This window comes from Microtus oregoni, unplaced genomic scaffold (genome assembly GCF_018167655.1).
Source record: "Microtus oregoni isolate MIOR12 unplaced genomic scaffold, Mior012 000011F_ref0000422, whole genome shotgun sequence".
NCBI classification, from domain to species: domain Eukaryota; kingdom Metazoa; phylum Chordata; class Mammalia; order Rodentia; family Cricetidae; genus Microtus; species Microtus oregoni.
The window spans coordinates 50,948,687-50,975,934 of NW_024543070.1; the positions used below are offsets into that span (position 1 = coordinate 50,948,687).

The window sequence follows — 27,248 nt, forward strand, 5'->3', positions numbered from 1 at the left end:
GTTGTGATACATAGATTAATAGAAATGGGTTAATTTAAGATGTAAGAGCTAACTAGGAATGTACCTAATCTATTGGTCAAATAATGTTGTAATTAATATAGCTTCTGTGTGATTATTCAGGTTTGGGCAGTCTCCATTTACATGGGCTGAGGATGTAGTTCATTGGTAGAGGTCTTGCCTAGCATGTATGAAGCCCTAGATTCAGTCCCCCAGCACTGTATAAAACTAACTATGGCAGTGCACACCTGTGATCCCAGCAATAGAGGCTGGAGGAACAGGGAGTTCAAGGTCATCCTCTGTTACATAACTAATTTGAGGCCAGCTAAGCTACAGGTTACCTCATCTAAAACAGACAAGAGTTTATGTAGCAGCTCATTCCTATATTCTTAGCACTCAGGAGCCTGAGGCAGTAGAATTGCCATGAATGGTCAGTCTGGGCTACTAACGTGCTTATGAAGCTAGAGAGGTAGCTTGCAATTACAGTGCTTGTGTAGACATTTGCAAAGCCTTGGATTGGATGCCCAACATTAGACTAACAAGAGAATAACAAGCCTGTGAGGGAGCTTATGTAACATGACTGACACATGCCTGCCTTCACTGCCTAAGCTTGACTGTCCTGAAACCTGCTCTGTAGACGGGGCTGGCCCCAAACTTGGAGATCTGCCAACCTCCGCCTTCCTGGGACTGGTATTAGAGATGTGCCCCACCACACCTGACTCCAAGCTCTTTTTAGTTCATGTTCCAGCCCTAGTAAAGCAGCAGAACTTGACAGCTTTGGCCACTTAGGTCCGGTTTTAGAGTTAAGGACGGAAGAAACAGGTTATGGAATTTGCCACCAAGACTAAAGAAAGCTACCGAGGCCAGACATGTGTCAGGGGTGTCCCTGGATGTAGGTCTGGAGAGGCCATTGTGGGAAGCTGTGCAGTTGAATCCTGGAGACCTGTTCAGCTTGCAGTGCTTGCTTTGCCCTTTTCTTCAGTCCGGGACCTCAACACACAGAGTAGGTCTTCCCTGTTCAGCTACACTGTTCTGGAAATCCCTTCATAGACATACCCAGAGTTGTGTCTCGAAGGTGAGTCTAAATTCAGTCAAGCTGATGGAGAAGATGAACCGTTACACCATTTCTCCACCATGGATTCCCAACACACCTTTGCTTTCTTGATTGAGACAGGGCCTCAGGTAGCCCTCAGCTGGCCTCAAACTCCTTACATGTCTGAGGATGACCTGAATTCCTTATCCTCCTGCCTCTACTTCTCAAAGTGCTGGGATTACAGGAATGTGCTACCATGCCCAAATACCACAGATTTCTTATCTGTTCCTTAAGTTTGTACCTCTAGCTCCAGTTCCCTCTGTTGAGAAAGACTTCTCAGATAAACTCATGCTCATTCTTCATGAGCCAATTTCAAGTTCTAGAACAAATATTCTTTTTTTTGATTTATTTATTAAGTATACAATATTCTGTCTGCATATATGCCTGCAGGCCAGAAGAGGGCACCGGATCTTATTACAGATGGTTGTGAGCCACCATGTGGTTGCTGGGAATTGAACTCAGGACCTTTGGAAGAGCAGGCAATGCTCTTAACAGCTGAGCCATCTCTCCAGCCCTAGAACAAATATTCTTTCACCAGTTAATTTCTTCTCAAATTCTTGGGACTCAGTTGTGAATGTACCTGACAAACTCAGTCCTCAATTAAAGCCCAGTGGGATGCCCACATCCTAGTTTGCATAGGTGTAGTTAAGTCTCTGGAAGACAGGCTATTAGGAGCTGAGAGCAGAGGGCTTTTGTTGTATATGTATGCTTGCTTTCTCTGTATCTATGTGCATATGCACACACATATTTATAAACATAGCCCCCATATCAGCAGGATCTGCGATACTGGTGGTTTAACTAACTATAGATGGAAGATATTCAGACGAAATTGTTTCTTGTCTTAGTCATGGTTACTATTGCTATGATAAAACACCATGATCAAAAGCAGCTTGGGGCCGGCGGTGGTGGCGCAAGCCTTTAATCCCAGCACTCGGGAGGCAGAGGCAGGTGGATCTCTGTGAGTTCGAGGCCAGCCTGGTCTACAAGAGCTAGTTCCAGGACAGGAACCAAAAGCTACGGAGAAACCCTGTCTTGAAAAATCAAAAAAAAAAAAAAAAAGCAGCTTGGGGAGGAAAGGGTTTATTTGGCTTACAGTTCCATATCACTGGCTGTTCATTGCTGAAGGAAGTCAGGACAGGAACTCAAAGAGGGCAGGAACCTGAAGGCAGGAGCTGATGCAGAGGCCATGGAGGAACACTGTTTACTGGCTTGCTCCACATGGTTTGCTCAGTTTGTTTTCTGATAGAATCTGCAGCCACCAGCCCAGAGATGGCACTACCCACAATGGGCTGGGGCTGGACCCTCCCACATCAATCACTAATTAAGAAAATGCCCTATATCTGTATCTTATGGAGGTATTTCCTCATCTGAGGTTCCCTCTTTTCAAAGGACTCCAGTTTGTGTCAAGCTGACATAAAACTAGACAGCACACTGCTTACTGCACACATACAAACTTTTCTTATCATTCTCTGTCAACACCACTATTACAGACAACTAACGCTGTATTAAGTATTATATGTAATCTAGAGAAGGTTGTAGGCCATGCACAGTGGCGCATACCTTCAATTCCAGTACTCAGAAAGGAGAAACAGGTAGGTCTTTGTGAGTTTGAGGCCAGCCTGTTCTACACAGGGAATTTCCAGGCCAGCCAGGGCTATTTAATGATACTTTGTCTCAAAAAAACAAAACAACAACAACAACAAAAAATCCAAACCAAACCAAAAAAAAAAAACCCTCCAAAACAAAAACCAAACAACACACGCACCTTTAATCCCAGCACTCAGGAGGCAGCAGGGGAATCTCTGTGAGTTCAAGGCCAGCCTGGTCTACACAGTGAGTTCTAGGACAGCCAGGGCTGTTACATGGAGAAACCTTGTCTCAAAAACAAAACAAAACAACAAAAAACAAAACCAAACAAACAAAAAAGCAAAGAACAAAAGTATATTGGAAGATGTACATAGGTTATATGGAAATACTGTAACCATTTTACATAAGGAGTTTGAGTATCTGTGGAATTTGGGGGGAAAAAGTCTGGAACCAATCCCCTGCACACACAAGACACAAGCTGTATTTGCGAACACCTTACCAAAGTATATTACTAGCTGAGCATGATGCTATAGGCTTATAGGCCCAGCACTAGGGCACCTGAGACCAGAGATTTGCTGAGTTTGAGGCTAGCTTGGTTCAACATAGTAAGATCAAGCCATTGCAAACTATAGTGACCTTGTCTCAGAACAAAACAGAACGAAAAACAAAACTAAAAGTGTAACAAACGAAACTGGCAGCCTGTATTTATAACATAAACAATTTATTCACATTAATCCAGACCATTATTCAAGGTCAGGCCCAGGCTGGAAGACAAAGGTGTTTGTTCATGGGCAGTTCAAATCACCTCTAATTGTTAACATTCTTAATGAGAATATGGGCCTAGATTTGCAATGTTTCATGAAAAAGTGGAAATTGGGATTTCTTTTTTAAGATTAAGAAGAATCAGTTCATGTGTGTTTGTGTGTATGTGTTCATGTAAGTATGAGTGTCCATGGAGGCCAGAAGTGGGCGCTGGAGCCCCTGAAAATGGAGTTATATACACTTGGTTTAGAAATATCCAAAGTGAGTGCTGGAAACTGAACACTGGTCCTCCGAAAAAGCAGCGAAGAGTCTGAGAATAAGAATATAAAAACGTAGTTTCCAGAAAAAAGGATGTATAAATAAAGAAATATAAAATTGTAAGCCTAGGAGAATGAGAACAGACTGTCAGCCGCTTTCTCAGCAACTTAAGGATTAGCTATTAACAGTGGATGACTTATAGCTCTGTCTGCAAGGTTGCAGTGGCCCTCTGCGAACTGAGGGTCAGCTTTTAGATACTCCCCCCTGCCCTCCACTCATGACCAGCAACTGATGTGAGCTGAGTTAACTTTTAAATGATGGGATATACCTGACTTTTTGGCTGTACATCGTCCCTTACCCTGCTAAGCAAAACTGGCAGTATCAGGGGAGCACAGAACTTTGGTAAACACCAGCAAAAAGTGTCAGAGAGAAACAATGGGCTAAACACAAACACTAGTTTAACTGAAAAACCCTGTTAATGGAATAATGGAAATTGTTTTAAAAAAAAAAGCAATTTGTATCTGAGTTTTACCCTGAGATTGTAAAAAAAATGTTTTGTTAATGCCTAATGCTTGCTTCTTGCTATAAAAAGGAAACAGCCCATTGCCACAACCCTACAGTCCATCTCTGGCTGTGGTCTCAGCTAGCTGACAAGCTTTTTGTGCCAAATGTAGGTTTTTTTTTTTAATTTTATTTTTTTTCCTCGAATAAAGTTTGCTTTTGGTTTAATAGACTTTGGTGGTCTGTCCCCATCTTTGTGCGACCCCCGTGGACCCAGCAGCAGGAAGCACTCCTAACCCCAGGTTTTCTAATGTAAATTTAAGTGCCTTGACAAAAAATATTGGCAGTTGAATCTTTTACTAAATAGATTAGCAGGTAAAATAGAACTGCGTTTTACAGACCACCATTGCCCAACTATCCAGAGCCAGCTGTCCTGAATCTTTCACAGGCACTCCGTGTGGCAACACAAACTGATCCTTTTTGGAGCTAGATGACTTCTGGCATTCACTGAGGTTCAAGGCCAGGATCTGGTCTGCTCCTGCTTCAATCTGACTGTGCCTGAGTAATTAGGGGTAGTGGGGGGCTCTCAAATAACTGGGCTCTTTTTAAGTCTCCAGAGGAGTGGCATTAGCTCGGAGGAGGCTTCAAGGTTTGCTCCACCCACCGCGTCGAAGAGGCCGCTGGGACTGGACTCCAGGCTTTCTACTTCACCCCAGGGCTGCTTTTCCCACTGTCCTGGGAAAGGCCATTTCAAAGACAGCATCTCTGGCCAAAGGTTTAGGATTGAGAAGCCGCGGTGCGTCCAGGAAAACTACAAGTTCCAGCATGCTTTACTTTGAAGACGCCGTTCGCTCTCCTCCTTCTCATCCAAGTCCTCTACTTCTTGTTGGCCCTCAAGCCTAACGTGCTGATCCATGATTGGTTGGATCCCTTGTCGCTCGGAAGAACTCTTTGTCGTGGACGGCTGACAGGAGACCAGGAATCCCTAAAGTTATGGAACCGCGCTCTACTAGGATAGGAGGTTGCCCAGCCAATAAGGCTGCCGTGCCTCTGACCGTGAGGCTTTCCTTTTTAACTCTCTAGTTTGGAGGGCTTCCGGCCGGAGACCATTAGCAAAGACACCCGGAAGGCGGAAGTCCCAGAGCGGAAGTGGCCGAGAGAAAAGGAGAATGGCGGCCGAGGCCTGGCTTTGGCGCTGGGGCTGTGGCTGGGGTCGGGGTCAGCGGTGCCCAGGGAGGCCTGGGCTTCCTGGCCCCGGCCCAGGCCCCACTACACTTCTTCATTTTCTTCTGTTGCTGGGGCCGGTGGCTGCGGATATAACCGACGGTAACAGTGAACACCTTAAGCGGGAGCACTCGCTCATCAAGCCCTACCAAGGTGAGGCCCACAGCAGGGATAAGTGAAGGGTGAGGTCGCGGCCCTGCAGTTGGCTGGAGGAGGGCATGCCCTATTTGTTGAGCAGAGCAGCTCTGGAGATTTCTGGCGAGGCCTTTTGGGCACCTGTCGATGTCGGTCTCTGTCCGCAGGGGTCGGTTCCAGTTCCATGCCGCTCTGGGACTTCCAAGGCAGCACCATGCTTACGAGCCAGTACGTGCGTCTGACCCCTGACGAGCGCAGCAAAGAGGGCTCGATTTGGAACCACCAGGTGAGTCCTTGCCAAGAGGCTTGACGTAGCGTTCAGTGATCCAGTAATCTCTGCCTCAGCAGCCGAGCTTAGTTATACACACGCCGATCCGTCCCTCCAAGTTTCGGCCCTGGTCACACAAGTAGTAAGAGAATCCACAATGTGTCGTTACCGTGTGTCAGAAGCCGTGCCTGACACTTAATTTCTTCAGAAGCCATGCAAGGTAAGTAATGAGGTCCACATTTTAATGACTTAAGAAGCAAGTAGCTAAGGTTCTTAGCTTTTAAGTTGAGCGTTCCTAAAGTCCCATAACAAGAAGTGAGAGGAGTTATCAGCCTAAATTGAACTCACTTGATCGCGGGAAGGATGAAACTGTATCGTTATTGAGTGTTTTGCTGTGTGTTGGGTACTGACTTTGCCACACTTCGTCAGATTAAATTCTCAAACGAGGTATGTTTGCGTTGTGCGGAGGCAGACTAGCCAGTGAGTGGCGTAAATAGTGTTTGAGCTGATCTTTCTGATCCCCTCCCTCAGCAGTTCATTTGATACACGTGATGCCTTTTAGTTGGCCGTGGGAGAACCCCTTTGACATGCTTCACAGACCCGATTCGCTGTCTCAGTGCTTGGTTGAGGGTCTTGTCTTCAGTATCTCCGCTGGTCTGGTGGTGACCTTTGCCTTGGGGTCAGAAGCCTGAGATGCCATTGTCTTGTCATGTGGGAGCAATGCCTACACTGAGAAAGAGTAGGTTGGGAAAGGGAGGAGGGAATAATTCGGGAATAGGTCATGGCTTGAAAAGAAACCTGCCTCGCCTAGCCTGATCTAACCGTTCCTCCACCCACACTGTTGGCCGGGGGCCTACTTTTCTCCGTCACTGTGCTATCTTAGCCCTTCTGGCTGATTTTGTCATTTAGTTCCGGAAGACCACACTGTCCTTGTGTCGCCTCATTTGCGTGTCCTCTCAGCACCTCCTCTCTTTCTGCCCTGTGCCCCCACACTGCTGCTGGGGCATCTGTGGATTCTTTCTTTATTCAGCTTGGCTCTGCTCCGCACAGCCTGAGGGCTTCGTGAATGGGAAACTACATTATGTCCGCACAGTCTGTCCCTTGGTGGCTGGTGTCTCCAGTCCTTCTGTCAGTTGGTTCCGGCCTGTCTGTAGCTGCCTTCTTCCCGTAGGACCTTTGCGCTTGTCCCAGACTCCTGGTTGTTCGTGACCGCTACTCGGTTACTTCTCATCTCTTAAGTCCGGGTTCAAATGCCACACACTCCGAGTCCTTGAGTAATCATCTCAAACCACCCCCCACCCTCCAATCACAGGGATCACATCATTCTGTCTTAGGCTTTTCAAATACTTCTTTTGTTCTTTCTTTTTTATTTTATTTTTTATTTTTTTATTTTAATATTTATTTGTTTATTATGTATACAATATTCTTTCTACGTGGATGCCTGTAGTCCAGAAGAAAGCACCGGACCTCATTACAGATGGTTGTGAGCCACCATGTGGTTGCTGGGAATTGAACTCAGGACCTTTGGAAGAATAGGCAATGCTCTTAACCGCTGAGCCATCATCTCTCCAGCCCTTTATTTTATTTTTGTAGTGCTGTAGGTTGAACCCCGGTCTTATGCATGCATGTATAGTTTGGATACTGCAGTTTTAGGTGGTAATGTAGCTTGTGTTTTTCCTAGAAATGAGTTTGATTATAGCATTACATTTTGTTCTGTAAAAGGCAAGGTGAAAATATTGATAGAATTGTTAGGAATTAGGTTTATCCACAAGGAGCAGATGCAACCCAGGTAATGATCTAAACTGGGTTTGTAAGTGTCTGATGGTTAGCACAGTCGGTGGCTTCGTGATGTCAGAGGACCAAGAGCATTCTCTGCCTGCTTTGGTTGCAGCCTTCCCTTGTTGAGCTCCTGGACTTTGCTGCTGGACCCTGCTGACAGGTTTTAAATGTTTAGGGCACATTTGTACTTCTGGAAACAAACCACTTGGAAGTCTCAGGAGTTCCTATGTGATGTTTCCTCTCAGAGCTGCAGTTTTGTTTTGGTTTAAATCCCCTTCACTTGTATCCATCTGGATAAGCAAACACGGACCGAGTGCGCCCTGCCCTCTGAGCTGCCATGTGGCTCAGAGGTAAATAGTGCCTAATGTCTGGAGCTCAGGACATGGGAGGCTGAAGAGGCCACTCTGCTTGCATCAGAGTCTTGTGAAAAGGTTGCAGCGGTGGCTGCTTTAAGGCCTTTAAGATTACTTATTGTTAAAGTGCCAGTCCAAGATTCTGTATCCCCTTCCTCTTTTTAAAATTTGATACTGAGGCTGGGGAGGTAGCTGAATGGGTGTAGTGTTCCGCAGTACAGACCTGAGGACCCAAGTTCAGTCCCTAGCATCATGTCAGAAGCCTGGTGCCTGGCTGGCTGTAATTTGGCTCTATGGCGGCAGAGAAAAGAGGATTCTAGAACTTGCTAGCCAGCCAGTTTAGTCAAATCTGTGAGCTCCAGGTTTAGAGAGAGACTTTCTTTAAGAACAGGGTGGAGGGGCTGGAGCGATGGCTTAGCAGTTACGAGCATTTGCTGCTGTGTGCCTGACAGTATGTATCCACATTGAGTGGCCGAAAACTGCCTGAATCTATAGCTCCAGGGTGTTCAGCACCCTCTTCTGTCATTTTTAGGCACCTTCACATGCACAGTGATTAAAAAAAAAATGTTGCTGGGTGGTTGTGGCACACACCTTTAATCCCAGCACTAGGGAGGCAGAGGCAGGTGGATCTCTGTGAGTTTGAGACCTGCCTGGTCCACACAGTGAGTTCTAGGACAGCTAGGACTGTTACACAGAGACTCCATTTCTCAAAAATCCCCCCCTCAAAAGAGAATGTTGACAGATACGGTGATTTGCACCTTTAATCCCAGCACCTGGGAGACAGAGGCTGGCAGATAGTTGTCTGAGTTTTAGACCAACCTAGTCTACTTAGGAAGCTCCTGTCTAGACACAATTACATGGGAATATGCTCTCTCAAAAACACAAAAACAGCCCTCCCCCCAAAAAGTGTCTTGGGCTTAAATATCTGCAAAGAGACAATGGGACAGTTAAGTATCTGTCTTGGCCCTGATTCAACTCCCAGCACTGCAGAAAGACTTACAAAGAATGCAGTTTCCAACATGCCAGATAGTGCTGTTTTTATAACAGGACTGTTTAGATGGCACTAGTCTTTTAATGTCAGAAATCAGGAGACTGAGACAAGAACATTTCTGAGAGTTTGAGACCAGCTTGGGCTACAATGTGAGACCAAACCAAGCAAACAAACAAATATGAATAAACTCAAACTGAACATCAGGTTTGTTTTTGAGATGGTCTCATCTAGCTCAAATTTGACCTCAAATTTGCTATGCAGTCAATGGTGATCTTGAGTTCCTGATCTTCCTGCTCAATTCCCCAAGTGGTTAGATTACAGGCTGTACCACCATGCGCCAGAGCACATGAGGGCGTGTGTTGATGCAGCTGTGTGCATGTGGCGGCCAGAGGTCACCCTCAGCTCTTTCTCAACAGCCTGCAGCTTGCTGTCTGTCTCCTTCCCAGCATTGGAGTGTAAGTGCATGCCTCCAGGTCAGGCTGGGCAGGGCTGCTCTGTGTAGCCTGGCTGTCCTGGAACTCCCTCAACCATCCATCTGCCTCCACCTCCCAAGTGCTGGGATTAAAGGCATGCGCTACCATGTCCTGCCTACCACCTTGTTTTTTGAGACAGGGTCTCTAACTGAACCTAGAACTTGCCATCTCAGCCAGATTAACTGGCCAGCAAGACCCCAGAACTGCCCTATTACAGCCTCCACAGCTCTGGATGCCCCTCTGTCTGGGTTTTTTTTTTTTTTTTTTTTTTCGAGACAGGGTTTCTCTGTGGCTTTGGAGCCTGTCCTGGAACTAGCTCTGTAGACCAGGCTGGTCTCGAACTCACAGAGATCCACCTGCCTCTGCCTCCCGAGTGCTGGGATTAAAGGCGTGCGCCACCAACGCCCGGCTCTGTCTGGGTTTTATATGGGTGCTGGGGACCCAGACTTAGGTCTGGGTGCTGTTGCAACAGGCACTTTATGCACCGAGCCACCTCTTACCTCAGCATCACAGGAGTCTAAAACAACTCTTATAAAATAGAAATTCAGGGCCGGGCCGTGGTGGCGCACGCCTTTAATCCCAGCACTCGGGAGGCAGAGGCAGGCGGATCTCTGTGAGTTCGAGACTAGCCTGGTCTACAAGAGCTAGTTCCAGGACAGGCTCCAAAGCCACAGAGAAACCCTGTCTCGAAAAACCAAAAAAAAAAAAAAAAAATAGAAATTCAGCCAGGCGGTGGTGGCGCATGCCTTTAATCCCAGCACTCGGGAGGCAGAGGAAGGCGGATCTCTGGGAGTTTGAGGCCAGCTTGGTCTACAAGAGCTAGTTCCGGGACAGGCACCAAGGCTACAGAGAAACCCTGCCTCGAAAAACCAAAAAAAAAAAATAATAATAATAATAATAATAAAATAGAAATTCATATGTGCAAATTCTGAGAAAGTGTTTACTTAGCAGACCAGATTGAATTGTAGTGTAGCAGGGCACCCACCGAACGCGCCATAGTTTTGTTTGGTGAGATGGAGTCTTGCATTTCCTTTTCCCTTGGTTGGCCTGAACTCTGGTCTCAAGTGATTCTCTTGTCTCAGCCTTCCAAGTAGCTGGGAGTACAGGCATATCTCACTGTACTGATTTTTAAGATGATCGATTACATCTGCTTCCTGTTTTGTTCAAGCAGAGCTGTAGAAACTGTGAACTGTAAAATTATTTCTTTCTGCGAGGTTATTTTGGTTTCATTGTTCTGGTGTGGTAACAAGGCATTAGGGCTTCTGGGGACTTGAGGATGAGAGCTGTGCCGTACAAAGCAGCTTCTAAGTCAATTTCAAACCACACAGCTCCTATTTTAAGTCACCTGGAGGCTTTCTGTCGCGTTAATCTTCAGTCTTTGATCTGGGGTGTGTGACGGTGTTGGGAGGCCTGTGGTCCCATGGGACTGTTACCGGGCCCTTCACTTCCGTCTCTAGCCTCTCCTGCCACTGACCTTGCACTTGGACTTTCTCCCTCCCATTTGCTTGTCCTTTTGTCCCAAGGCTGGCCTTGTATGTTGTCTTCATCAGTGTTCTATTGCTGTGACAAGACACCAAGATGAAGGGAACTCTTAAAAAAGAAAGCCTTGGTTGCGGCTTGCTTATAGTCTCAGAGGTGTCGTCCATTATCATCACAGCTCAGAGCATGATGGCAGACACGGTGCTGGAGAGTAACTGGGGGTTCACCTCTGGTTCCCCGGGGAGCAGGAAGAGAGTGACACGGGACTGACTGTCCCCATTGACACACTCCCTCCAACAAGGCCACATCTCTTAATCCCTCAAGTACTGCCACCACTACCTTGGTGACCGGTATTTAAATATATGAGCCTGTGCAGGCCATTCCTCTTCAAACCACCACAAGTGGCAAAGAAACCAATTGAGAGAGATTCTTGGCTGCATCTTCTACATGAGAAGATCATTTTTTTTTTCAAATACATATGTGCTATTTTGGTAGTTTAAGAAATTTAAATTATTGATATCTAGTTTTAATTGTGCCATGGTCAAGGATTTCTTTCCTTGTTTCCTTTTTTTTTTTTCTTTTTTTTTTCGGTTTTTCAAGATAAGGTTTCTTTGTAGCTTTGGAGTCTATCCTGATACTTGTTCTTGAACTCACAGAGATCCGCCTGCCTCTGCTTCCCAAGTGCTGGAATTAAAGGCATGTGCCACCGCTGCGCCCAGCTAAGGATTTCTATTAATTCTAATATTGTTCTTTGATACCCAAAAGATTTTAATTTGATTTCTTTTTCTCTTTTTTGTTTTGTTTGTTTTCTTCATCTATAGCAAATGTGAAGCCAGTTTACTAACTCTTTCTGCCTCCGTATTTTAAGGATTAGGATTAGGATTACAAGTGTGAGTTGCCATTCCCAGCCAAAAAAAATTTTTTTTAACTTTATTTATATTTTATGTATATGAATGTGCTGTGTGTACACCTGCACACCAGAAGAGGGCATCAGATCCTATTATATAGAGGGTTGTGAGCCACCATGTGGTTGCTCAGAATTGAACTCAGGACCTCTGGAAGAACAGCCAGTGCTCTTATCCTCTGAGCGATCTCTCTAGTCCCCCAGCCAAAATTTTTATTTTGAGATATTGTAGAGTCACATGCAGTTGAAAAAAATAATAAAGCTGTGCCTAGTGGCATATCCTATCCTTGGAATCCTAGCTACTATGGCTGAGGCAGAAGGCTCACAAGTTCACGGCTTTCCTGGGCTACAGAGTGAGTTCAGGGCTGATGAGCTGGCTCAACTGTCAACAGATAAACGTGCCTGCTGCTCAGGCCTCACACCCTGGGTTGGAGGACAGAGGAACTGACTTCCACAAGTTGTCCTCTAACCTGCACATTCATCTTGTGTCATGTCGTTGTCCCGTCCCCAGACAGGGTTTCTGTGTCACAGCCCTAGCTGTCCTGGAACTAGCTCTTGTAGACAAGGCAGGCTGACCTCGAACTCACCGAGATCTGCTTCTATCTCTGCCTCCTGAGTGCTGGGATTAAAGGTGTTTACCACCACCCCCGACTCCTAGCTAGCTCTTACATCTATTAATATATGTATCGCTACGAGGCTGTGACTTACTGGTAATGTTCTGGCATCTTTCTCCTTCGTGGCATCTCCTTGACTCTGCCTACTCTACATATCTCTGTTCTGATTTCCCACCTGGCTTTACTCTGCTAAGCCATTGGCCGATACAGCTTTATTCATCAACCAATAAAAGCAACACATACACAGAAGGACATCCTATATCAAGAGTCAAGAAAGGCATATTAGCAAGTTTTGCTAAGAGTTTAGGGAAGAAAAGGGCTGTCTACCACACCGGACTCCACCCTAGCACTGCAGCAGTAAACCCTTGACTGGATGAATTCATCCAGAGCTGAGCTGGGATTTCATCTCACATTTCTTCCATTTACACACGATAAGATGACTCACATGTTAGGGTTAGCCTTCTCTCTTACTGTTTTCCTCCTGTCTGGCTGGCTGCTCTGTCTTCTTCCCTCTGGTCTTGACATCTTGAGTTGAGCATTTCTTACTTATTATCCCTCTTTTATTAGTCTGGAAGTTGTGTGCTTGTTTCTCAGATTTTTTTTGTTTTTTTATTTTTCTAGACAGGGTTTCTCTGTAGCTTTGGAGCCTGTCCTAGAACTCGCTCTGTAGACCAGGCTGGCCTTGAACTCACAGTGATCCACTTGCCTGCCTCCTGAGCACTGGGATTATAGGCATGCACCACCATCACCCGGAATTTCCCAAGATTTTTATTGTTGTTAAGTATGTTTATGCTTCTGTGTGCAAACGTGTGCAGGTGCCTGTGAAGGCCGAATCCCATCAGGTCCCCTGGAACTAGCATTAGAGGCAGTTGTGAAGAGCCTGACCTGGGTGCTGGGAACTAAACTCAGGTCCTCTGGAAGAGCAGCCACTTTAATCACTTAGCCCTCTCTTCAGTCTCTTGTTTTTCAGGGTTTTTTATGATTATCCTGGATGGCAGTGTACAAATGTCTAAGCATCTAGGAGGTAGAAACAGGAAGTTTGCTAGCTCGGGGCTCTCCTGAGCTACATATCAACACCCTGTTTTAAAAAGGGCTGGCTGGATGGTGGTGGTGCAGACCTTTAATCCCAGCACTTGGGAGGTAGAGGCAGGTAAATCTCTGTGAGTTCAAAGTCAGACTGATCTACATGAGCTAGTTCTAGCTGATCTACAACAGCCAGGGCTGTTACACAGAGAAACCCTGTCTCAAAAAAAAAAAAAAAAAAAAAAAAAACCCAAAAAACAAAATAATAATAAAAGACAAGGCTGGAGGTGCACAAAACCTGGTTTTTATCTGCGACGCTCTAAAACCACCTTCCCAAACACACATTCATACATAAACATGTACATGCACACATGCATGCCACACCCACGTTTCAGCAGAGTCCTAAGGATTGTGTGTACTTTTATTCTTTGACTTTCTTCCTGGGCAGTACTGAGACCTCAGGAGCCTTTATTCAGTCCTGTGTGGTGAGCCGTGCAGCCCTGAGCAGTCAGGTATTGCTGTTGGTTCTGTCTCCAGATTGACTGTGTTCGCTGTTCTTTCTTCTGAACCTCTGACTCTCATGTGGATCCTGATCATTTTCCTTCTCCACAAAAGCGAAAGACAGTGTTCGAGGGCTGCTAGTAATTAATTCTTTTAATTGTTTTGTTTGTCTGCAGTTGTCTTAATTTCACCTTTTTCTTTCTGGGTGCATTTGCTGAATGTAGGCTCTCCTGCTGGGCACCTTTTTGTTTCATTTCTTGAATGTGGATTGTCTTTTGCTAAGTGTTGGCTCCTTTGAAGGTGTTCTGTTACTGGTTTTTAAACCTCTGGTTATGTTAAAATTACTATCCCTCCCCTGTAGGTGGTGAAATTACCCGGCGCTAGTGAGACAGATCACAAAACACGGAGCAGAACCCACTTTAAGAGTATTAAAGAGAAAGATGTGCACGCAGGCCTAAGGAAGTGGGTACAGGGAGAGTTCTGAGAGGGAGAAAGGAACATGTACACTGCTACCTCTCACAACGGGAGAACTATAGCTGGCTTGGTCAGGGTTGGGTTTCTTAGCAGCACGTGAGCGTGTGAGAGGAGGGGTGAAAGTGGGTGCTAGAGCTGGGCGTCTGCCAGCCTGGCACCAGAGGAGGAAGGACCCGGAGGGGCTGACGGAGTAGGTAGTTGGTGGGGTGGGGAGCTGAAGAGATTAGAAGTAGCTGTCTGCTGAGGTCGGAAAGATGGGGCTCGTTAGCAGGGTTCAGAGCAGAAGTGAAGTGTTCCTCCGGCTTAAATGTCATAGCCAGGTACATGTGAGCAGGTGAACAGCTTGTAAGGACAGAGGGCTTAGACTTAGAACTGAGACAGTAAAAGGCTTGGATATTAGAAAACTCCTTCTATCTGCCTATGCACTGACAGTAGTTAGAAAGCTCCCGCAGAATAGCAGGGTCAGGGGTGCCGTTAGGCAGCCACTTTAGGTTATTATCTAAAGGATATTTAGGCCATGTTTTTTAACAAAGAAGGACAATCATGGGAATCTGCAAGGCATTAAACTCTGGGGTTTTAGGATCTCTAAAAGACATCCCAAGGGGCAGGTTGGACTGATAGGTTTTGAGAATTTGTTTCCCATAGCTGAAAATGTGAAAATGGTGAAAACAGTGCACACCTCAGGGCTACCAGCTGGGTGTCTCCATACTAGCTCATGGGTTAATAATAAAGCCAAGCTGGTTTCCTGTCCATCAGCTTGGGAACCAGAGCTAGAGACGGCTCGGAGCTGTCTTAGACAGCGAGGATCACTTACAAGAGGTCCAAAAAGGAAAAAAAATTGAACTACACAAGAATCACTTCGAGTGGTCCAGGAAGAGAGAAAAAAAAAAAAAAACAACAAAAATCCTGAACAGTTCAAGGGGGGCCATTCTAAGTGGCCTGCTCACTTTTTTTTAGCTATGGGAAGCAAATAGAGGCGAACGTGAGCAAAAGCTGATTTGGAGAAGGGAACCTTACATTTGAAGCGATGAAGCAACAGGATGTTGTAAAGTGGTCCACGTCCAGGGTCCCCACGTGTCCTCAGCCGGCCTGCCTACAGAAAGAGTCATGGCACCAATGTTATTTTTTTAATGATAAAGTGGGTGGCAGTCGGTCCCATAAGGGGCTGTGGTGGATCACCTCAAGGCAGAGGGCCTTATGAAATTGGCCATTGCTATCATAGGACTTTGGAGTTGGACATAGGGAGATTGGGAGTTCAATGCCAACCATAGATAAATAGTGATTTCAAGAGCAGTTTGGGTTTTGTGAGACACTGTTGTCTCAAAACCATCAAAAACTAGGCTTAAGTGGTTAAGAGTGTGCTTTGCTCTTGCAGAAGGCCTGAGTTTGATTCCCAAGGACATCGGACAGAGCACAACTGCCAATGTGATCTAAAGCCTCTGGCCTCGACAGGCACCTGTACTCACTTGCACATACAAATACCTATGTTCATACAATGATTAATAATGAAGTACACTTTGAAAAAACTAAATGGACCTGGGCAGTGGTTGGTGGTCATGGTGCACACCTTTAATTCCAGCACTTGGGAGGCAGAGGCAGGCGGATCTTGGTGAGTTCAATGCCAGCCTGGTCTCTAGAGTAAGTTACAGGACAGCCAGCGCTACACAGAGAAACCCTGTCTTGAAAAAAGATTAAAACAAAACCAACCAACGAAACAAACAGAAACAACACAAATGGCATCACACTGGGGTGGAAGGGAGAGAGCACAGGAAAACTAGGAATGGCCAGGACCCACTCCCAGGTGTCCTTTTGTGTGGGGTTATATAGTTTGGGGGTGGATTCTAGGCAAGCACTCCGCCACACACAGCCCTCATCAGTAACCCTTGCTTTGGGAAGTGTGTTCATTCCAATCCAGAAGATAGCATCTCATTACTGTTGGTCTCCTTTGGCTGTGGGACTGTTGAAGTTTGTGGCAGTCACAAATCTCTGCTGCTTTGCTCCAGTCTCTTGTGTCTTGTTTTGAAAATTATGTGTGCCTTTTCCTCTGGGATCTTACTCTCAATTCTGAACATCCTCCCCCAGCCCCATTCTTAGTATTTGAGTAACTTTGTATACATTAATTAGCTCTTCACCTGTTGTTAAGTTTGTCCATTATGTCACCAAATGTTGTTCTGAAACTTTGTTTTAGTGAGAGTTGAGAATAGAACCTGTTACCCATAATTCTCTTAGCCTCGGACATGGTTGCTGGGAGCACAGTCTTGGTTCCTATGCTTCCTTGGATTTCAGTCACATTCTGTCTCTTTGACACCTGGTTACTTGTCATCTTTGCTGACAAGAACATTTGTACAGTTGTTTGTAGAGGGAAACTGAGGACTGCAGAGTCACTTAGCTCTAATTCTAGGAAGGACAAGGACTTGATGTGGAGCAGAGTCCCTCCTGTGTGGGCTCTTATAGTGTACTTTCAGACTTCAGTCCCAACTCGGGCAAGGCCTCTGTCTCCCTCCCTCAGCAGGCCTTGGATTGGGATCTTTGTTTGTCCTTCTGTCGTTAAGAGCTAAGTGTCATCTCTTCCAGAATTCATGACTGCGCCCAGAGCAGGGAAACTCCAGAACTGGGGACATGCATGCTGCTGTGTGCAGGTCCTTGGTGGTTCCATGCTCTAGGGCCAAGCTGTCCCCGGTCCTTGTGATATAGGAAGCTGATGAACCCGTGCACTGACCACTTAGCCTGTGTGGGGACATAGTGTATTCTTGTTTTGAATGGAAATTTTCCGGGTCACAAGATAGTATGTTTCAAGTGCATTTGTTTTCTGTTCCCAGACCAGATCCTTTTCCCTTTGAACTATGCAGTAACAGTAACAGGATATTTTATTCTTGACCAAGAATATAAGTGGGAGAAAAACTTGATAATCAGCTTCTCAACCTTGAAGATCAAAAGAGCTAAGTGGGGAGTCAAGTACACACCCCTTTGCGCTCCTTTTGTGGTTCCTTTTTGAAGTTGCCATGGCTACTGTCAACTATCGTGGCCCTGGGGTTGTTATGTAGCCTATGTGGACGGGATTGTGAGAATGGTAGAGGTTGCTTGTGCTGGGTCTGGCAGCCATCTCCTTTCAGCCAGCCTGGGTGGGCTTACAGCAGCCTTAGCTCAGGCTGAGGTAGAAGTGGAGGAGGTTGCTGTCTTAGAGTTACCATCAATGTGATGAACACCATCGGAAGCTACTTAGGGAGGAAAGGCTTTATTTCACCAAACAGCTTGTAAATTCATCCCTGAGGGAGGCCAGGGCAGGAACCTACAGGCAAGATCTGATACAGAGGCCATGGAGGGTGCTGCTTACCAGGTTACTATCCATGGCTTGCTCATGCTGCCTTTTTTATAGTACCCAGGAGCACCTGTCCAGAGGCGGCATCTGCCATGAGCTGGGCTCTCCCCCATAAATCATCAATCAAGAAAATAACACAAGCCTGCCACAGGCCAGTCTGCTGGGGACATTGTCTCAGTTGAGTTCTTCCTGAGCCACTCTAGCTTGGGTCGGGTCGACATTAACAGTTAACAGGGTCAGGCTGAAGGCCCCTCCTCCTTGCCAGAACACTGGGTCTCAGCTGCCAGTTCATCTATTTTTCTTCTCCCAGTATCTGTGGTACCCCAAGTCTGAGTACTCTGAGACTGACGATGTTAAATAGCTGCATCAGATTGAGTGGGGTGTGGTAGCACATGTCTGAAATCCCAGCACTTCGGAGGCTGCGGCAGGAGGATTGTTGAGGTTGAGAACAGCAATGGATACTAAACAAGACCCTGTCTCAAACACACATACACTAAAGTAAAAAAAAAAAAGAGAGAGTATGAAAAAAAGAAGGGGGTGGGTTGGGCGAAGTGATGCACACCTTTAATCCCAGCACTCAGAGGCCAGGGAATATCTGAGTTCAAAGCCAGCTTGGTCTACAGAGAGAGTTCCAGGACATTCAGAGCTACACAGAGACACCTTGTCTCAAAAAACAAAAAGTAGGGGAGCACTAAAGAGTGAAATGGCTCAACGGTTAAGAGCACTGACTGCTCTTCTAGAGAACCCCTGTTCAATTCCCCACATTGGCTCATAGCTGTCTGTAACTCCAGTTTTAGGGAACCCAAAACTCTTGAACACACACAATGGACAGGAAAAAAAATCATTAAAAAGAAACACCAGGCAGTGGTGGCGCATGCCTTTAATCCCAGCACTGGGGAGGCAGAGGCAGGTGAATCTCTGAGTTCAAGGCCAGCCTGGTATACTAGAGCTAGTTTCAGGACAGCTAAGTCTGTTACACAGGGAAACCCTGTCTTGAAACCCCCTCTCCCCAAGAAAGGAAGGAAGGAAAGAAAAAAAAAAAAACCAAAAAGAAGGTCAGCGTGAAACCCCACCACTGGTTGAAAGTCAGTCTTTCTTCACCTGCACTGGCTCTTAGTGACTCCTTGGACTCCTTGTTCGCTGCCATTCTGATAGATCGCTGTCTTGTTTCAGTTTATTTCCTAAATGAGCCACTTTGTGACATGGCAGACATAGCTCAGGCTAGCCTAAAATGGAATATTTCCTGAGTGCTGGGTTATAGGCATGATTGCTACCGTGCCCCCGCTTCTGATGAGTCCTTAGTCACTGTTCACTCTCCTGTGTGTTAAGTGTGCTGATATAGTTCTCCCCAAGGAGCCTCCGGTGGTGAGCAAGGTCCAGGAAGTTTCCCTCCATACAGGTTGCTCTGGCTCTGCACTTGGCGTCCTCTACCCCTGGGAGCACCTGAACAGACCTGCCTCACCTCAGCGCTGCTAGCTCGGTCAGTCAGGGCTAGGTTTGCATGAGCTTTCCAGCCAGGAATTGAACTTTGCTTTCAGACTTGAATGTGAGTCTGGCTAGCAATGGTCCACCCATTTTAGAAGCCACGGACTATAGAAAGGGATAGGTTTAATTTACATTAAATGCCTAGAGGCTGTGGGGAATATAAGAACTAGCCAGTTTTAATCAGACTTGGTTGTGAATTAAGACCACTTTTTTATCCGCTATGGACAGATAAAAAATGTTGTCTGTGGTGTTGAGACAGGGTTTCTCTCTGTAGCTTTGGAGCCTGTTCTGGAACTAGCTCTGTAGACCAGGCTGACCTCAAACTCACAGATCTGCCTGCCAAGGCTGGGCTCTGTGACTTAAATGGGGCTGATAATCCTCATAGGTCCCAGGACAGCATTTATGGGGGAGGGTTGGGGTTCTACTCTGAAGAGAGTGCTTAAAGGCCCGATTGGCAGGGCTGAGCCTCGTATGTACCATTGGCTTCCTTACCTCATTTCGGGCCCAGTAGCACTGAGGTACTGTTGTCTAATCCCTGTACCCAGAAGTGAATGCCTAGCTTTGGTGGGGTGGGAAGTAAGTATGCCAGGTTCTCCTTCAGCTTGCTCCAAAGCCTGGGTGACCTTTCTTTTCCCTTTCCAGCCATGTTTCCTCAAGGACTGGGAAATGCATGTTCACTTCAAAGTCCATGGCACAGGGAAGAAGAATCTCCATGGAGATGGCATCGCCTTGTGGTACACCCGGGACCGCCTTGTACCAGGTGGGTAGGTACACACTTGGGTGAACCCTGCTGGACCCCAAAGAGTGGGGTAAGCATGAGGATAGCTGCTAGCCCTCCAGGGCAGTGGGGATGGGCATGGCAAGTAGCTGGCCTGTGGCCACTCTGCATGTTCTGTTGGGGGCTATGCTTGCTCTCGGGGACCTAGGAGGGCCAGGTGGTCTTGTAGTGCAGAGCCACCCTAGCCCTTCTGACATGCTTTTGGCCATCCTGCCTACTCACTGATTTTAGGTTTTTAGAGACTTTCAATATGTAGCCCAGGCTACCACCTAGCCATGAAAACATTCCTCTGCCTGTGTCTCAAGTAGGGCTACAGGCATATACCACCACACCTAGCCACTCTGCCATATATTTTAAAAATATTTCTATGTGCGTGTGTGTGTGCGTGCATGTCACAACACCTGTGGAGATCAGATGACAGCTTTGTGAGGCGTGTTCTCTCCTTCCACCTTTGTGTTTTTCTTGGGATGGAACTCAAGCTTGCTCAGCAGGGCCTTCACCTGCAGAGCCAGTCTTGGGGGGCCCATTTTGGGACACAAAAGCTGCAAAGACTGCAGCCAGCAAACACAAATTGCCTCCTCTGGGGTTCTTACAGAAAATTTGCTGCTTATAGCTTAAGGTTCTTCCTGTAGCTCTACCCATATGTCTTAGATCAGGTATCCTAACACTTGCCTTGGTGGCTGCCCCTGAGAGTTAAGGCCTCTACTTTTGTTGTTCAGATGGCCCTGGCTGACCTGGTACTCTGTAGCGAAAGCTGTCTTTGAACCCATGGCAGTCCTCTAGCTTCAGCCTCCCAAGTGCTGCTGGGCTTCAGTCTTCAGTCTTCATTGTACTGAGAGAGGCCTGGGCCCCACCCACTTTGTCCTTGAAGGTTCCTTCCCTCCTGGGCAAGGTACCAGTGGTTGGGCTCTCTTGCTTCTGCACACACTGCCTTTGCACTGTCCAGCATCTTCATACTGACCCTGTTCTGAAAGGATCTCCTCATTCCAGGCCCTGTATTTGGGAGCAGAGACAACTTCCATGGGTTAGCCATCTTCCTGGACACATATCCCAATGATGAAACCACTGAGGTAGGACTCTGCTCGCCTGAGGAACAGAGTGGGTGGGATGCTGTGTGCCCACAGGGCGGCTGGGCATGGAGTGATCACTGTCTTGGTTCCAGCGTGTGTTCCCGTACATCTCGGTGATGGTGAACAATGGCTCTCTGTCATACGATCATAGCAAAGATGGGCGCTGGACTGAGTTGGCAGGCTGCACAGCTGACTTCCGCAACCGGGACCATGACACCTTCCTGGCTGTCCGCTATTCCCGGGGTCGCCTCACGGTGGGTAGACATGATGGGGAGGCCGCTGGGCCTGTGCTGGTTCCATAGAGAGGCTCCAGGAGCTAGCTGGCAGGAGCCTGAGTGTGTGCTTGACCCTCGGCTGTCACAGGTGATGACTGACTTGGAAGACAAGAATGAGTGGAAGAATTGCATCGATATCACGGGAGTGCGCCTGCCCACTGGTTACTACTTTGGAGCCTCTGCTGGCACTGGTGACCTGTCTGGTGAGTGTGTGAGGGGATCCGTCCTCAGCAGTTAATCACCTTCCTTCCTTTGCTTTCTTAAGTCTTCCTCATTTTACCATCAGTTGTAAATGCTGGTATGCAAGGCTCAGGCCCGGAGCACAGCTGGCCTCTTCATTTATCTCTAGGTGATGGCAGCTTTGGATCTGAGCATCGTAGTGTTATGGACGTCTAGCTCCAGCTCTGTAGAACACAGGGCTGTCTCTGCTCAGCTGCCCATCAGGTGTAATGACGGCACCCTATCTGTCGAGTTGCCTGGGATAAAATAACCTGGTGTCATCCTGGACCTTCTCATGCCACCACTTAACCTTGGCAAATCCCACTCCCCCCTTCTTTCTCCTCGCTGCATTCAAGCCACCATCTCTCAGTGACACGTGGTACCTCCTTTCATGCAAGGCCCCCTGACAGTCTGTCCCTGGTTCCTGTGCTCCAACTGTAATGGATACCATCCCATTTGATAGGGCAGCCCCCTCCCCTTAGCTCCTTGCTGATGTGGCTTCTCTCTGTGCTGAGGGTGAGCTCCAGCTGTCCTGTCCTTTCTGCATGGGACCTGATCGCCTCGGTGTCTTGCTTACATGTTAACTTCCTCAGTCCTTCAAGATGGTAAGAAATGGCAGAACCCAGGTGGCAACTAGCATCTGATCCAAAGCTGGTTCTCAAGGCTCAACCCTTGGCTTCAAGGGGGCCAGCCTGACCTGGCTGCCAGCTGCTTTTTGTATAGCTTCTTCCTTCTCTGCACTCCAGGTCACTCCCACCCCAGCCTTTATTAAACAGCCTTGCTTTAGATGAACCAATTCACCGAGTTCACATGTGGAGTTGGCTGGCTGGGAGCCTCCCCTCTGAAAGTTGGGACATCTTTTGTGTAGTATTGTTTGGACCACACCCTTCTCAGGTCTCAGGCTAAGCTGCTGACTGCCTGTTGTTTATCTGCGGCCTGCACGTGGGTCTCTGACAGGACTGCCTGCTTCCTATTCTTAGAAGTATCAGACTTCTCAGGCAGCCTTAGAATGATCACGCTAGCCCTTATCTGGTTTCTGTTTTTAGTTCATATCCTCTGCTCAGTATTGTCTCTCACGCTCTGTGGGCATTCTCAGTGCTGGCTGTTGTGATGGCTCAGTATGGACATCACTGCTTCCATTCTGTGAAGAAACTAAGTCTTTAAGTTTAGACCCAGATCATTCTGAACATCTGAGCTCGTGTTTCTTTCCATTCTCTCTTCAACTTCCCCAAGCTGGGGCTTGACCCCAGGCCTTCATACATGCTCAGGATGCTGGGGCTTGACACCAGGCCTTCACACATGCTCAGGATTGAGCTGCACCCCAGCCCCCGTCTCGACTCATTTCAGTCCCTGAAGTGCTGCCTGTCTGGGAAGAAAACTGCTTTCCCTGGGGACTTGGCCCTTCTCTGGCTGAGGCAGCTTTTCTTTGGGTGGGGCAGTGGCCCCATCTTGAGGTGCTCACTCTCTGCTGTAGACAACCATGACATCATCTCCATCAAGCTGTTCCAGCTCATGGTAGAGCGCACGCCTGAGGAGGAAAGTATCGACTGGACCAAGATTGAACCTGGGGTCAGCTTCCTCAAGTCCCCTAAAGGTATGTGCTTATACAGCCCTGCCCTCCCGGCTTCCAGAACTCTGTGGTCCTGTCCTGCTGTGGCTGTGTTCTGGGCTCTTACCTCTGTGACTAGAGGCAGGGGCTTAGGTCAGATCCACTTCAATGAGGTCATGAGTAAAATATTGAGTGCTGACTCGCTGTGTATCTCTGCAGAGGCTGCAGTACCTCGTCAGCACACGTGTGAGCACCTAGCATCCACTTCTTCCTGTGTTAACCAAGGCCATTTGGCTGTCCGTGTGCGTAGTGTGCCCAGCACTCCTCGCACACCTTGTCCCTCGTGACTTCTCTGAGCCACTTAGGAGCTGACACTTAGGTTTGCTCAGCCAGAGAGAGGCACGATGGTCAGCTTGTCTATAAACCTAGCCTTGGGTCCTCCGTTAGTATAATTCTGCCTCACAGTGAGTGTTCCGGATAGAGAAGCTTCTTTTCGCCTATCCCCTAAAAGCCATAGAAAATTAGACCTAAAGAGGCTCGTTTCTGCCCAGGCCCATGTTCTTCTGTTTTATTTGATATGAATCTCACTTTAAAAATAAGATTCTAGAGCTGGAGAGATGGCTCAGTGGTTAAGAGCACCACCTGCTCTTCCAAAGGTCCTGAGTTCAATTCCCAGCAACCACATGGTGGCTCACAACCATCTGTAATGAGATCTGGTGCCCTCTTCTGGCCTGCAGAGTACTGAGAATACTGTATACATAATAAAGAAATAAATCCTTAAAAAAAAAAAAAAGAGGGCCGGGCAATGGTGGCGCACGCCTTTAATCCCAGCGCTTGGGAGGCAGAGGCAGGTGGATCTCTGTGAGTTCGAGACCAGCCTGGTCTACAATAGCTAGTTCCAGGACAGGCTCCAAAGCCACAGAGAAACCCTGTCTCGAAAAACAAAAACAAAAACAAAACAAAACAAAAAAAAAGATATATATTAAAAAAAAAATAAGATTCTACCTTGTGAAGCCCAGGCTGGCCTTGAATGGAGCTTATGTGGTTGAGGGTGATGGTGATGTTAGTCTGAGTCTCCTGCTCTGCCCTGGGTATAGGAATTACAGAGTAACCACTGGGCCTGGGGTTTGACATCTCACGTACCTGCATGTGAGTGTGGGTGCCCGCAAGGCTGGAGTCAGGTCCCCTGGAGCTGGAGTTACAGGAAGCTGTGACCCACTCAGCATGGGTTCTGGGAATTAAACTCTGGTCCTGTGGAAGAGCAGAACATTCATAAGTACTCTCAACTCCAGATCCATCCTTGGCCCATCTTAATTCTGATTGGTCTTAGTGTTTTAGAGCTCAGTCAGTCCTGCCACACAGCACCGTTTGATCTGTTCTGGTTGTTGCTCCCAGAGATGCCATCTGCTTTGCCACCCAGGAGGCAAGCAAGATAGGGACATTCACTTGATGGATGACTTCTCCAAAGCTTTCACTCCATGCCTAGCTCTGCTCTGTCCTTTAGTGGAGTGACTGGGCAGTGGTAGCCACAAGGCTAAACGGCTTGCGGGGGAGTCCTGTGGCCTTCCAAGCTCTACCTCCTCAGAGTTCTGCTGAGTAGATTTCATCAGAACTCTGCCCCCTTGCCAATGTAAATACAGGACACAGGTCTTGGGTTGGTCTGCTAGGTGTGAGGGGGTGGGCTGGCTCCCTAAGGCTGTGCGGCTCTGCTGGAAGCTCCTCAGTCCAGTTTCATGGGACCAGTTTGGGCAGCCCCTTCCTGCATCATACATTAACCTCCCTCTTTCTTTTCCCACAGACAATGTGGACGACCCCACTGGAAATTTCCGAAGTGGTCCCTTGACGGGGTGGAGAGTGTTCCTGCTGTTGCTGTGTGCTCTCCTGGGCATCATTGTGTGTGCTGTGGTGGGCGCCGTAGTCTTTCAGAAGCGCCAGGAACGGAACAAACGTTTCTACTGAGCGGCCAGTCTGACTGGAAGGACCTGACCTTGGGCCAGGGCTCTTATGAACTTTTTTTTCTACTGGGATTGTAAAAACAACTAAGCAACCAACCTTATTTCTTAACTGTTTCAAAGAAATAATTAAAGTATTTTCATACATTTTGCTTCTGGCCCAGCTGAAGACAGCTGGCAGGGCTCAGGGCTCAGCATCCCTACAGCTGGAGGGTCTTGTCCCATCCCAAGGCATGCTCTTGGGTGCGGGGAGTCTGTACGGGGGCCCAGCGAGGCCCTGCGGGTGACTGTGAAACACAAGAGGTTCCATGTATTCATGGTTGGCTCCTTAGGGTTCCAGGTGTGGTTTGTTCTGAAGCCTGTGGTAGCGAATGGGCTTTGGGATTCTGGGCCTTCTTGCGTCTCTATAGCTTTTTACAAAGGCAAACCTCAGCCAAGGCTGGGGGACAGTTGGATAGGGCCCAGGGTGTGACCATTTCCTAATAAAGTAGCCAATCTCAGCCTCAAGGGGCTTTGTCATTTCTGGTCATTTTCCAGTCCATTCTCTGGCCTGCAGCAGCCCTAGAGAGAAGGGATGGTGGTTGTCACATTGCCCAGTTGGGGAAACGTGACTCAGGTCAAGCAAAATGCAGGCGTACACAGGGTGTGACCTCAGCCCAGGGCTATAGGCTGCACTGGGGTGGAGAGGGACAGCCATAGAAACCTTGAGGAGACTTGGATGATCTGGAAGGAGCCAGTGAGCCTGGAATGGAAGACGGGATGGCAGTGGTGTTCCCTTCACCTACCTATGGGGAACAAAGCTGGGGCTGAGGGGAAGCAGGCATTAGCAGCACCCACTCCAGTCTTCACTCAGGTTGTGACCTGTGGCCATCTAAATCTCCCACCACGTAGAATTGTGTCGTCTCCAGTCATGCTCTGGTCCTCATCGCCTTCCCACACAGCCAGGTAACGTTTGGTCTGTCACCCGCAATCAGAAGCTGCCGTTCCACTGTGCGGTGATGACCGAAGCCCAGCATTGTCCCTGCCACTTAGAGCTGTTCACTGAACTACTGGGAGCCATCTGTCCTTGTCAGGAACTGCTGTGGTTAGGTGTCCTGGGGTACCTCACTGCGACTGCCAGTGTCCAGCTGTGTGTGTGTTTCCTTTACAGGTGTATGAGCCTGGCAGGAACCACCATCCTTCCAACCATGCATTAGCTGTTTACTCTGACGCTTGGCATGTGGGGCCTGGAAAAGCAGTGTTATTGTGTCTCCAATGTCAGGACCTCAGAGGCCTGGACTCTGACCCAAGTTCATGGTTCTAACTGGCATTCCCTGGGATTCTGAGTTACTTAGGCATGCTAGAATCAAAAAGATTTACCTCTGCATTTTAGAGCCACCTGCACAACTAAAGAGCCCACTGCAGAGTTGGGGAAATGACTCGGTCAATAAAAGACTTGCTTTGCAAGCATGAGTTTGAACCCCAACACCCACAGAAAATTTCTTGGTGTGGCAAATACAGTCCTGTCATCACAAAACTGAAGGCTGATGGTCTCTGGGATTCCCTGGACAATTTGTGACTTCCATGCCAAGGAAGGCACATGGCATCCCTGAAGATCACCCCAAAGTTGTCCTCTGATCTCTGCATAACTGGCTAGGGAATCTTGTGGGGTATGGATCCCAGACTTGGTACCAGCCTTAAAGTGATCTTGTAGGTCTGTTTTACCTGCCAGTGGGTCTCCATCTACCCCTGCATCGTACCGGCTCTTCCAGGTGGGGTCTCCATGCATTTCTGCATCATACTGGTCCTTACAGTGGGCTCTCCATCCATCCTTGCATTGTATTGGTCCTTCCTGGTGGGTTCTCCACCTGCATCTTTATGAAAATTGTTTCTAAGTTCATACCCAGAGCTGTATTTTCACACAGGAATAAGATTCCACAGTTAGTATTTTGACATATGTTCCTAAAAATTGAGTTACTTCATCATTTGACATTTAAGCATATATATATATATATATATATATATATATATATATATATATATATACCCTTGGGATTATTGTGTAATGTGGGGAAATAACCTGTTAACACATGTGGCCCCACTGTCCCCTCCACCCCAGAGATGGTTGTTAAATTTTGTTGTGTTGTATTTTAAAACGTTAGTATTTGAATGCAGTCCTTAGCTCTTCAAGCTCTGTACTGTTGAA

At 47.4% G+C, this 27,248-nt stretch overlaps 1 protein-coding gene across 1 annotated transcript; it reads left to right on the forward strand.

The window, feature by feature from the left end:
• The first annotated feature begins 5,165 nt into the window (after positions 1 to 5,165).
• Lman2 (lectin, mannose binding 2) lies at positions 5,166 to 25,570 on the forward strand. Its single transcript, XM_041660042.1, has 8 exons — positions 5,166 to 5,575; positions 5,725 to 5,843; positions 19,863 to 19,980; positions 20,989 to 21,068; positions 21,161 to 21,322; positions 21,432 to 21,546; positions 23,037 to 23,156; positions 24,910 to 25,570. The coding sequence occupies exons 1-8, from the start codon at positions 5,368 to 5,370 to the stop codon at positions 25,068 to 25,070; spliced, it is 1,083 nt and encodes a 360-aa protein (XP_041515976.1). The 5' UTR covers positions 5,166 to 5,367; the 3' UTR covers positions 25,071 to 25,570.
• The last annotated feature ends 1,678 nt before the right edge of the window (positions 25,571 to 27,248 follow it).

What these genes read in the sequence shown, in the direction of transcription:
- Lman2 (XM_041660042.1), top strand. Translation starts at nt 5,368, where the DNA reads ATGGCGGCCGAGGCCTGGCTTTGGCGCTGGGGCTGTGGCTGGGGTCGG. An exon ending in GCTCATCAAGCCCTACCAAG is followed by an intron (nt 5,576 to 5,724) that starts GTGAGGCCCACA and finishes CTCTGTCCGCAG; the next exon opens with GGGTCGGTTCCAGTTCCATG. An exon ending in GCTCGATTTGGAACCACCAG is followed by an intron (nt 5,844 to 19,862) that starts GTGAGTCCTTGC and finishes TTCCCTTTCCAG; the next exon opens with CCATGTTTCCTCAAGGACTG.